General features: G+C 34.4%; 1 protein-coding gene across 3 annotated transcripts in view; it reads right to left on the bottom strand.

Moving 5' to 3' along the window:
* Positions 1 to 10,838: 10,838 nt before the first annotated feature.
* The window catches only part of LOC134527630 (phosphatidylinositol glycan anchor biosynthesis class U protein), a 38,708-nt gene continuing 36,631 nt past the window's right edge, over positions 10,839 to 12,915 (bottom strand). For all 3 annotated transcript variants that reach the window (XM_063360479.1, XM_063360481.1, XM_063360480.1), the window contains one exon: positions 10,839 to 11,614. In XM_063360479.1, coding sequence (XP_063216549.1) covers positions 11,504 to 11,614 — 111 coding nt within the window. In that variant the 3' untranslated portion in view covers positions 10,839 to 11,503. The remainder of the gene's footprint in view (positions 11,615 to 12,915) is intronic.

The following is a 12,915-nucleotide window of genomic DNA, read 5'->3' as shown; positions in this document are numbered from 1 at the left end:
TTCGAGTTGTTCTCATTTCATCTCTGGAGACTAAGTTCCTCGTCCACGCGGCCTGAACCCCCCTCTACCGAACCCTGAGTAGCCGGCAGTACAGCAGCATTGTCAGGAACTAGTCGACCAGCCTACGTCACTTAGTCCAGTGTCTCAACTGTAATCTATGAAAAATACCGTCCGAAAAACATCAAACTTTTGTATCCTTTCTAAAATTTCATCACGGTAAACGACACGCTAGAAAGGAAGGTCTTCAATTAGCAAATTTTGTGACCATTGTTCAAGTGTATCATTCCATTTATTGGTGCGAAAACACGTTAAAAGTACGTGAAAAGTAATTTCAATACAACTTTGAAAACTACTGCATATCTTTATTTATGTTGTTGGTAATGCACTCAATAATGCCAACATAATACCTTTGCTGCAACTTGCCCTACTTAAAAACGTTTCATATTTTAGCTTTTGTAAAACTTACATAACGTCTTTGTATAGAACAGCAGGTGGCGACCATGAAATGACACGGAAAGAAAATGCCTGTTAAATCCAGCAGCAACTTTATTCTTCTTCATGTTTACTTACGGCTAAACTACTTATTAAATTAAATGTCGTAATTATTTTTATGTTTTCAATTTATGTACACTTATGAAATTCAAAAATTCATCAAGCGAAAACATTTTGCGAATATCTGAAACAAATAAATATGCACTAATGACTAATGACTGGGACTTGTGTACACATGGAAGAATTGTACTGTCGGGATGCATTGCAATATCAGAAAGAAGAAATAGGCTTGAAATTGTTTCAGTGGAAATTATGCTTGGAATTACTAGGTAATATGGTGACGTGAAGAAAGATAAATTACGCCCGCGGAAAATAAGCTTGGAATTACGGTTAAGGTTATGTGAGAAGTATTATTGGTGAGAGCAAACATCGGTTATCAAAATATCGCAAGTATTTACCGATATCCGATATTGAAAAATGTGCCGATATTACCGATCTCCGATATCGAATATTGAATATCGGGCCATCACTAATAGAAAAAGTGAACAAAAATTTTATGTCACTGGCTTTTTTGGCTGAAAATGTTTTTACAATGTCCTTAAAATAATGCTTTCAAACTAACTTGTTCTCTATTGATATAATGCTCAGGTTGGATAGTCATTATAGTCTTGTAAGTTTCTGAGGTAAATTTTTTATTTTTAGTTTGCTAAACCTCCATTCATTTGAGATGATCGAGAATGGTATTGTGAGGAAAACCTTAAATGCTTGGGGTACGCGTCTTCAAATCCGTTCTTATGTATTAACGGCAAAAGATGTGCTGCTGTTGTCCCATCACCTTGTGCTGCACAAGGCAATAGCCAACTACCACGGCTTCACCTCACCTAGAATGCCTCAGTCTTGCTGAGGTCATGTTACAACCCAGCTTCAGGGCTTAGCACTCCATCATCAGGGTGTACTTACTTCTTCCGCTAGGGCTTTCTCATGAGGCACTACCTCAAAGATAATTGGGCCATATGTGTGCCGCGTCGTACAAGCAGTCGGTGTAGTGGGATGTTAGTGTATAGGAAATAGCGTGCGAGAGAAAGGAAAGCATTTGTTCATAACATGTGGACAACAAGCAATGGTATAATCACATACCAAAAAATCTGTTTCATTTTATTTATGTTTTGCAGTGGTAAGACACTCGTATTACTGTATTACTCGTCGTACTCGTATTACCAAATAATCTGTTTAGAATCTTGTTTTGGCCATCTTGATTTCGGTTTATGTTTTTTTCTCTAAAGCAGTCGGGCAGATCCTGGGATGGTTACTCACTATAGGCCATGACTGGTGGCTGGCCACTCTCCTGGAACTGTGTTGTTGAGTTTACCCTTCTGTAATGATCTTTGTTGACAAGACTTTTAACCCATGCAAAATATGTATCAGTTTGGCTTAACTTGTTTGCTTTTGTTTGCTTCATGTGCAAAAAACTATAGTCTGTGTGCACCTGTGTGTAGAGCTTGGTGTGGGCATTGGCTGCAGGAACAGCCTTAGCATCTGATTGGTTCCTCCTGATATTTGCACCATTACAGATGAATGAATTAGGACCTTACATATCATCTACAACGGGATTATTAGGGACTATTAAAGGATGGTGAGAGGAGGTTAGATCACGAGAAGAATTAAAATATAAGTAGGAATTGTTAGTAACTCGAGAAACAATGACTAGAGACAGCAATGTTCACTAAATTTTCTATTGTTTGAAATATCAAGGGTTGCCACCCGCCAGGAATAAAACCCATTCACCTCACTGATGTAGCCTTGAGTCATTGGAGTTTTGAATAGGAGATAGGTAATATGTATATGTTATTACTGTGGGATGGCCACAAGTTACTCCTGTGGGCCTTGCAAATATTAGCAACTAAAACAATCATTATTGAGATAATCCTACTGTGTATAAGATTTTTTTTACATGCATTAGTAGTACTTTAAAAAAAGAATATTGAAAATGTATTAAAAACTAATTTGTGTAAACATGTCCTTTTCACTCTAGCAATATAAATGAGTGCTTAAAGCCTCATGTAAACACATTCTGTTACAAAGTTATCGGTTAGAATCCAAAATTCTGCACTCGCCAGCCACAGAGATGATGGTACAGGCAGTAAAAGCTTGCAGTCATTCTCCCAGGTACAAGGTCACGTGGGACTCCCCAGCACCTTTTACATTGACAACCCCGAGGTGGTGATTATATGGGCAGCTACATTGTGGCAAACTCATTGACCGGTTGCCTGCCATCCCAAGATCAATCGCAGAGCCTAAACGTCATTCCCAGCACAGCCAATATAATGCAACTACCATAGCTTATACACTGTCACCTTAGTTCGGAATTGTGCGATTTGTAGTTTGCGTTACCTTTACCCCATAATCTTACGTGTTTATTTAGACTATAACTATATATGTTAATAATAAAAAAAACTGTATTGTTTTATCAGGATATCTCAAAACTATTACAGCAAAATGAGAAAAAATACTGGTTGAATGCCAGAAAAAAAGTTCATATTTTTCTTAGTATGCTTAAAATCAAATCTGTATGTAGTTACTGTAAATCTTAATACTTATCGTTGTAAAATATGCCTAAAATGTTTTCTGGAACGAAAAACCCTTGCTGCAAGGGGTACTAAAATGCTGAAGTAGCTTGGCTTCTGGGTTATAGCAGTTTCTTGGCGAATAATTCACAGACGTTTCAGTCGACATTGCAGTCGCCATCATCAGGGAGCAGTTACCTACTGAGGTTCTTACAAGTTATCCTGCCTTTATATACTCTAGCCTGAGGGGAAGGTGCTTCCTGATTGGCTGCAGCGTGGGCCTTCCTTTCTTCTGGTTGGCTGGGCTGTTTTGCCAATCAGGGGCGATCTGTCTGATGATAATGACCTTTAGTACCCACTCCAGCTTCTCATGTCGAAAATTCTGCACTTTTCATTTCTATTCTTAAACAACTTTCTCTTAAACCAACAGATCTCCTGGTCAGCTTTGATGTCGTTTCACCCTTCATTAAAGTGCCCGTCCCAGAAGACCTTCAAGTTCCAAGTTCCGTGTGTCAGTTTATTGGTGCTTAAGAAATACTTAAAAAGTTAAACAAAATAAACATTATTTTGATAGAGTATATGGTACGGAAGTTTTATTTATTTTATTATATCAACCCTTTTCAGTGATGGTTTATATCATCAAAAATTGTTTTAAGTAAAAATTATAAGATTTACAAACAATTTGAACAGATTTAATAGTGTAGCTGTTAACGGAGTTATAAATTTTTTTTTAAATTTTAAATTTTTTTTTCAACCCCTTGCAGCAATGGTTTGTCTAATCAAAAGTTGTTTCAGACAAAAGTTTTGGATAAAAATTATAAGATCAATACAAAAATTGTTAAATTCAATGATGTGCCTAAGAAAGGAGTTATGATTTTTTTTTATTCCCCTCCAACCCTTGTTTTCTCAACCCCTTGAAATTATGGTTGGTCATATCAAAAAACCTATTCAGACGAAAGATTTTGGTATTACTCCTACAAGTTATAATACATTCAAACGGATGTGATATTTTCTATATTATGGGAGTTACAGCAATTTTTTTGATTTTCAAAAATACTTTCCCATTTCTACTCCTTTGGTCGGATATTGCCTATTAACGAACTCGACGGAGATTTTCTTTTTATTAGATTTTATTTATGTAACAGTTTGGTAGTGATTTGTGAAAATTTGCGACAGTTATCATATACACAAAATTTGATATATATATATATATATATATATATATATATATATATATATACATATACATATATATATGTATATATATATATATATATACATACATATATATATATATATATATATATATATATACACACACACACACACACACACACACACACATATATGGTTTTGGGGTCTATGGACCATGAAATTAAAAACTATAATAAAAATTTTCCGAAACTCGCACCATGGTAACGGCTACAAGGGGTAGGTAGTATTTCTTTGAAATCTACCTAAAACCTGTCGATAATATATGGCCACATGCACTCACAGAATGTACACACACAAAAATTATCTGGAATATTTTTAGATTCTCCCCTCCTTCAGTGGAATGCTAGCCTAGCAAGTCACGTCACTTGCCGGCGCGCCGGCTGGGCGACTGGCGTGGCAGCTGGAAAGACAAGCTCAAAGGTGCTATTTATAGTGCTTTTCATGCCCTGCTGAAATATTTTAACTACAGTAAACAGTTTTAAACACTGCAATTGAATTTTTTCTTTTAAAAACAAAGCTATAAATTTGCATAGTAACACTTAATTTTTTTACACTAAAAATGAAATAACGTCGCATAAAATTGTGCACCCCATAAGTGGGTTAATATAGCAATCACTTTCCGGCACCAGGTAGATGGCAAACTGCGCTGTACAAGGATATATTTTAATGAAATGAACTATGCCAGCTCGTGGAGTTACACTTACTAAAACCAAAATATGCTAGTTATTTACCCACATATTCAATTATTCAGTATAATGTTAATTTTGTTTTTACCGAGTAATAAACTCATGTAAGGGTATCAATACTTTTTTTCAATTAAAAAATTAATTATAATGTGCAATCCATACACTGTGTAAATGTGGTATGTATATTGTTAGCTAATAAGATGAAGAAAAAATAGGCTGCACACTCTTGCATTTTACTTTCAGGAAAGTGTGAAGTAAAACATAACAGTATTGATAGATACCCGGCGGTTAACCAAATGTTACATTTGACTATGTGGTGATATTCTTGTTATAATTTCTCTACGCTAGTTACTGTGACCATGCTTCATGATATTACCAGGTCTCTGTGATGCAGCCCAGTAATTATTGAATATAAATTTAATTAAACTTAAATTTTTGCAACCATATTGCACTAACAATTTTTTTTTAAGTATAAAAAGGTCTATGAATTTTTTTGTGGTATTCATCTTAAAAGGCATGAAAACCTTTTTTTGGCAAAATTGAAATAGAGCTATTATAGTTATTTGTACCCAAGAATAATAAGTTTTTAAACATTTAGAATGTAAAAACAAATTATTAGGATACAAACAATACCTATATATGTATTTAAAAACAGACGTTCCCTGAAGTGTTTAACAAAAATATCCAAAACATTGTAGCCGTCTTTGATAGCTACTGTAAAGATAAATAATGTAGTCCTTGTGAACTAAACAGGTGCCAGTATCTTAACTTATGAAATTTCATTACTGAAATATTTTTCTTAGAACTTTTTATCATACAAATCTTTCAAATAATTAAGCTATAGTGGGTTTTTATTGGGTAATTCCCACTATTAAACATTAAATGTTAACCTATGTATTTATAGACCTAGTGTGAAATTATTTTGATTTTTCAACAAAAAATCTTAAATTAGACCTGGAGAGGGTTTTTACTGAATACGTACTACTTCACAACAGCTGGTGTGCATATATTTTTGCAAGAGTGGAAGCACCCACTATAAACACTTGTCATTTGCCACACATCTCCCAAGTGTAAAACGTACAAAACTACACTTTAATAAGTAACACACTGGAAGGAAAAGACACACTAAAACACATTCATTTTTTTCACACTTTTTTTTTGTATACAGTTTAATAAATAAAAAATTTATTGACTGAAGTTTGTCAATGTGATGGTCGCTCTAAAAATCAAGAGTAATAAATTACTAACACTGTGACACCAACTTCTCAAACAGAAAAAGAAATGAACTTATTTTCAAGCTCAGCACCATTGATTTTTATCTAAATGGAGTTTATTTTTAATTAGGGATGGGTTGAGTACACATTTTTTTCGATTCCGATACCGGTACCGATTCCTAAATTTCGATTCTCGATTCCGAGTCATTCCAGTTTTCGATTCCTGGTAATTCTGGTCACATAATTAAAACTACTTAAGAATTGAATGCATTACATAATGATAATAACATGTATAAAGGATAATTATAAACTTAGGATTAAATGTTGAGGGTTTTTTTTTTTTTTTTCAATTACCAGTGAAGAAGCATCTTCACATAAAGTTTGTTTGCTAGTAAGTACTAGGCTGTGCACAAAGAAGTTCACAGGGTTCTTTAACAGGCGATAACGCCGATAACATAACATCTTTGTTCAAAATGGGTTCAAAGGTAGCACTACTTTTTTCTGTGGTACCTTTTGACTTAGTTGGTGACAGTGCTGTAAACAAAAGTTTGTTTTTCTTCAAAGACTATTTTTTCTGGTAGTAATGTGTGCCGGGATTTCAAATGCTTCATTAAATTGGTTGTAGATTTGTAAGTACCGCTCCGTGAAATTTGCGCACTACCATGATTACAAATTGCATATTTGTCATTTTCACTTTTGATGCGAAAATGATCCCAAACTTTAGACATGTTGATACAATATCAGACCATTCGCATCGTAATTTGAAACGACAGTCGGCGAACATTTTTTTTACTAACAAACTAGCAAAACACTTGAAAATAGTTTTAGCAAAACAATATTTGTGCCAAATAAATAGCATAAATGCGAAACAATTCACAGTAACCTCAATAGCACGACGGTGAATTACGCCGTTTAAAATCGATTGTTGCTTTCATTATACAATTTGTCCCGTACGCAACGAATCGATACGTTTCGACTTGACTTTATATTTTATGGCCACCAGAGATTTTGTGGAGGCCATCATCCTTGAATGGCTCACAACCACGGTCTAAGAAGGGGAGGTCTGGACACTCGCCAGATAAAAGTGACCACTTACTGTCTCCATAGTTCGTTCGACGTCCGCTATTCAACTCTAGCGCTAGGTGTCTTGCGGTGGAAATATATCATTAGGCGTTATGATGATTTTGTAAATTCTCGTGAAAAACAAACAAGAGGTAAATAATATACGATACAACGATAGTTTAAAATCATCGCCGGAGGACGCACAGTAACGTGATAATCGGGCATAGGGCCACATTTCCGCAACCTAATTTGTTAATGTCTATTAAACTTTAAAAAATACACTCGTTTAAAAAGGTAATTTTTATGCAAATTACTGGAAATATCGCAATGCCGTTTTGCAGAATGATCAGGAATCATGTAAGGAAGTAAAATAAGTTTTGTTTTTACTTTTTTTATTTCCATGGTGGCCCTATACTCCATAATTACAAACGTAGAGAGTTACGACAGTATTTGATGCACTGCAATGAATTTTAATATAATTACACTATATTTTAACATTTAAAATTAAAGGCTGAATCAAATTACATAACTTGGCTGATTTACGTATTTGAATAACAATACCAAACCTGCATTTACAATACATTATTTGCTACACAAATAAGTGCCATCGTCAATGTTTCGTGTCTCATGTCAAGTGTTGACGCTTCAGCTTGGGTGCATAGTAGGGACGTATTTTTTTAATTTTTTTTATTTACATTGCCTTACAATATCCAAATAAAAAATATATACGTTTTTATAAGTTGTCGAAAACAAACAAGACGCACATACACAGCAAGCAAAAATAATTTTGATAGCCGCATGAATGCACAGGTATTGTAATGTAAATTACAAACTGCTATTACTCCTAAACGAGTTTGAATTCCGTATCTGCGCCTTTTAAGATAACAAAGGAAAGTTTAAAGCACTGAATTAAAGTATTTTGGGATTTTTATAATTTTTTTAAGGAAGAGATCGCACTCGTTTTGCAAATTTTGTATTTTAATAAACAATGGTGTATTGTCAAACTACTACTTACAAACAGGTATTATCAGGGTTGTGCTGGTCATTAATAAAATTCGACATCATACATTCCATTTTTAAAAAAGTTGGGCCTATACAAAAATAAGTAATCTTTAGACTACATTCATACAAATAATAAAAATTAACTTACTATTCCAATGACGTTTCCGAACTGATCTTTGTGTTCCTTTTTTTGTGAGAATGTCGTCTTCCACAAAATGTTTTTCGCATACATAATGGGATCTTTTAAGTACAAACTTGTCTCATGGAATTGCTTTCTGCCACAATTGCCTAACATTGTCATCATTGGGAACTCGGAATATTGCAACTTTCTCGTCCGACTTTGCCTGATAATTTGTTTTGCACCCAGGTGCAACATAAAGGTTAGGCATTTTCACAATTAAAATAATATACGCTTATTCTCTTTACTAACAATCAATGCTCCTTGCTCACAATGAAGTTCCCGCCAATGCTAATGTGGAAACTATACTTCGTAACCTAATTGACCTAATTTATGAAATAATTCCCAAACTTATAAAAAATAAACACATCCAATTCAATACTGTATCGATATCTGGAGATTAATGCATTTTAAACATTTAAACGAAAATTTAAATGATTATTATGTTGAGTTGTTCATAACAACAAAGCTTAAAATACCACCGCAGAACAACCAGCGCTACACGTCAGATGGTGGAGCGGAGCGGAACTACGGAGACATTAGGTGTGCCACTTTTGCATGCTGGCCAGGCTGGGGAGTGTCCAGACCTCCCCTTCTTAGACCGTGCTCACAACTAAAATGGTGACGACACGTGATGTGAACTCGTTTCATAACCGTCACTTTCTTCACAAACAACAATGGACTTTTCTTAACTGCAAATAAAATTAATAAGTCTTTTTACAATTTATTTACGTCTAATACATGAGTGAGGAATAATGTTCTTCGATCGTGGAGTTTTAATTAGAGGTTAAACATGCCCGGTAACATTGTTTTTATTTATTTTTATTCGTATAAAATTAATATTTAATAATAATGAGCATTATTAGGAATTTTATGCGCATACGGCAGGTAAGATGTATTAAAATAAGTAAGTAAAGTTCAGACGAAAATATATTACTTCTGTATTTTCTTAACTTAACCGATTCCTAACCTACCTTGCCCTTTTTTAGTACCCGATACTGAGTACCCAAATTTTTTAATAATCGGTGGTATCGAGGAATCGGAGAATCGAATCGACCCATCCCTATTTTTAATATGTAGTCCCAAACAAACATTTTTTTAAACCATTTAATTTATGTTTGTTTAACTAAAAGTTTTGAAAAAATTAAATCATGAAGATAAAATATTATTCCAATTATTTCACACATTCTAACAGGATGTAAAAAAATCTGAGCTTTAATTAATTACCAAATATACTTGATTTTAAGACGCACGTTTTTCATTATTTTTTGTATTCTGAAAATGGGGTGTGTCTTAAAATGAATTAATAGCATTGTTCATTTGAAAAATCTATTTAATTATTTTTGATAAACATAAGTTTTCTATTATCTTAGAAATGACTGCGCCAATTCGAGTAACCTCTTTTATCGCATAATCGTCGCACGCACGTAATCGACACACCTATATTTTTGGCCATCAAAATTGGGATAAAAAAACTTCTCGCTTAAACATCGAATTATGTTTTTGGTCCCGCTATTAGATGCTGAGCACTTTGTGTAGGTATCTTTTCCATATGAAACGATGTATTTAAAAGTAGAAATCTAATATTTATTCGAAAATTACCACTTACTTATTTAATTAACTGAAATACGAAGTTGTCTAACGTGTAAATTTACTTTTAAAGACGTTTTTAAAAGTTATTAACTTTATCTGATCGTCTGCGTCGCTGCGGTGTACCGGTGTAGATATCTTTTCCGTATAAAACTATGTAATTTAAAGTAGAAATCTAATATTTATTCGGAAATTACCACTTATTTATTTAACGGAAATACGAAGTTGTCTGACGTGTAAATTTTCTTTTAAAGATGTTATTAAACGTTATTTCCTTCATCTGATCATCTGCGTCGCCGCAGTGTTCCGCTTATGAACATGTAGCCAGCGCTAGTTGGCATTATTCATGTTTGGTTATGTTGCTTCCCGTATAGAGCGCGCGCACGTAGTCGAATATCGATATCTCGCCGATTGCATGCAGTGCGCGCTCTCTGTCGAGTGCCGAGTTAACTACATTTGATGGTCCGCATTCTTTTGTGGTAAATGTGTACTACGGCAATAGTGACGCGTTAGTTCACGTCGCAGATTCAAGTGGCCTGTGTTCGCATTACAGTTTGGGTTTTCTATTTAAAGTTGAAGAAAGGTTTGTGTTTAATGAATTATTAATATAAATTGTTTGGTGTGCTCTTGTATACTCCAACATTTTTTTTTTTAATAAATGTATTTTCCATGAACGGTTTTTTTTATGAATAACTTTACCTAATAAAAGTTTGTTTTTTTTCCGCATAATCGTCGCACCCCTACTTTTCAAACTTGATTTTAGAATAAAATGTGCGACGATTATGCGAGAAAACACGGTAAATATGGAATGTATAATGATGCAATGTGTACTCAGTTCCTGGCAATAGGAGTTTTGTACTGTTCAAGTAAATAAATACTCTACAAAATGGATAAAACATACATAATCAAGTAACAAAATGACAGTCCAAATCATGACAAATTTACAGTTACTTTCCTTGTTCTCTCACAAGTGTCACAATTCAACGAAACAAACTGAGCACTTCACACATGTCCCCTGCTTCACTCCCGACATTTTCCCGTGACATTAGCTCGCACTGTCCATCAAGAACGGCTAAAACAGGTTTCACAATAGCACGTCAAAATGAGCTCCAACCAATCAGAGAGTTGCGTGAGCAGCCAAAACACCATTATAGCTTGTTTACTTTTAGCCGAGAAGCGCATAAATAGTCGAGGTTAATAACATGTTCACAGTAAAAAAATCTAGGTGATGTAACTGTATGCAAACACTAATATAATGTTGTGAGGTACGTTTAGTTAAAAATGAAAGTATGTTTTTTGTTCCTTATTTACTGTTTTATCTTTAAATATTCTCACAGTTATGGCAAAATGGCTAAAGCTGGAGTGGGTAGCACGAATGTATCACTCGTCACTCACAATCCGTCGTTCCACTGTGAAATGTCAGGAGAAACTCGTTGAGCATGACATGCAATTGTGAAACTCACAGTTAACATGCAACCCACGCCCGCGCGCACGTCTTGCCTACTCCAGCACCAGCTTGGCCGGCTTGCCATTCAGTTCCCTGCGCAGGCCGTGGTACAAGGAGAACTCCCGCTTGATGTACGCGAACAAGATGTCAGTGATGAGGAAGATCTGGAATTAAAGCACATTACCAAATCTCCTTCCATCATCTTTTATGTGACACAGGTACTATCACATTAGACAAGTGGTAACTTATAAACTGGGGATGGACCAATCAAATCCTTGAATCCTCAAGTATCACAAAATCCTTAGTATTCGAAGGATTCAATATTCGAGGAAAATGATTCAATGAAAGATAGTAGAGGGAATAAAGCAAATTAAAAAATTCAACATATAACCTCTGAAGTTAACTATTTTTTTTTTCTACATACCAGTTCTGTTACCATTCCCCAAGATAGTGTACTTTTAACATGTAACTATATAAATAAAATTACAATATGTACTGATTATGAAAACATAGTTTGTGAAACATTTAAAGGGTTGAAATTTTCAGCACCATAGTTGATACTTTTCATTTCTTGTTAATTATTTTATTTTTACCCTTGTGCACTAGATTCGGATTCGAGGGGTATATTTAAGATAATCTTTGAGATTTGAATTTCAGTATCGGATTCAAGAAAATTCGACCAATCACTATTATAAATCTGAAAAGCTTGCATAGCATTTTCATCTTAAATGCTGATACAGTAAAAAACACTCTTCAAAAACTCCCACTTAAGAAAATTTCATTATAATATGTTTAAAAATTTAGCACTGGACATACATACATATATATTAGACACACACACACATACATGCACACACTCGCACATGCGCGCACGCACACACACGCACACACACACACACCACCCCGTGTTTTATCGCATAATTGTGGCACATTTTATATAAAATTAGGGGTATCGTTTATGCAAAAAAAATTTTTTTGTTAGTGTAAAGTTATTTATAAAAAAAAATCCATGGAAAGTACGTTTATTTAAAAAGTGGAGTATATAAAAGCACACCGAACAATTTAAATTAATAAGTCATGCAACGAAAACCTTTCTTCAACTTTAAAAAGAATAACAAAATGTGAATGTGAGCCTGAACTAACTCATAACTATCGTCGTAGTACACACCACAAAAGTGTGCGGGCCAACAATTGTAGTTAACTCAGCTCTCGATAGACAGCGCGCGTTGCATGCAATCGGTGAGATATCAGTATAGATATTCGACTACCTGTGCGTGCTCTATACAGGAAGCAACATAACCAAACATGAATGATGCCAACTAGCGCTGACTACATTTTTATAAGTGGTACACTGTGGTGAGGCAGACGAACAGATAAAAAAGTTATAACGTTTAAAAATGTCTTTAAAAGAAAATTTATACATCAGACAACTTAGTATTACAGTTAATTAAATAAGTAAGTGGTA

This window comes from Bacillus rossius, chromosome 1 (assembly GCF_032445375.1).
Source record: "Bacillus rossius redtenbacheri isolate Brsri chromosome 1, Brsri_v3, whole genome shotgun sequence".
Classification (NCBI taxonomy): Eukaryota; Metazoa; Arthropoda; class Insecta; order Phasmatodea; family Bacillidae; genus Bacillus; species Bacillus rossius.
Note: the sequence above shows the minus strand (reverse complement) of the source record. Positions and strands in the feature narration are given on the sequence as shown.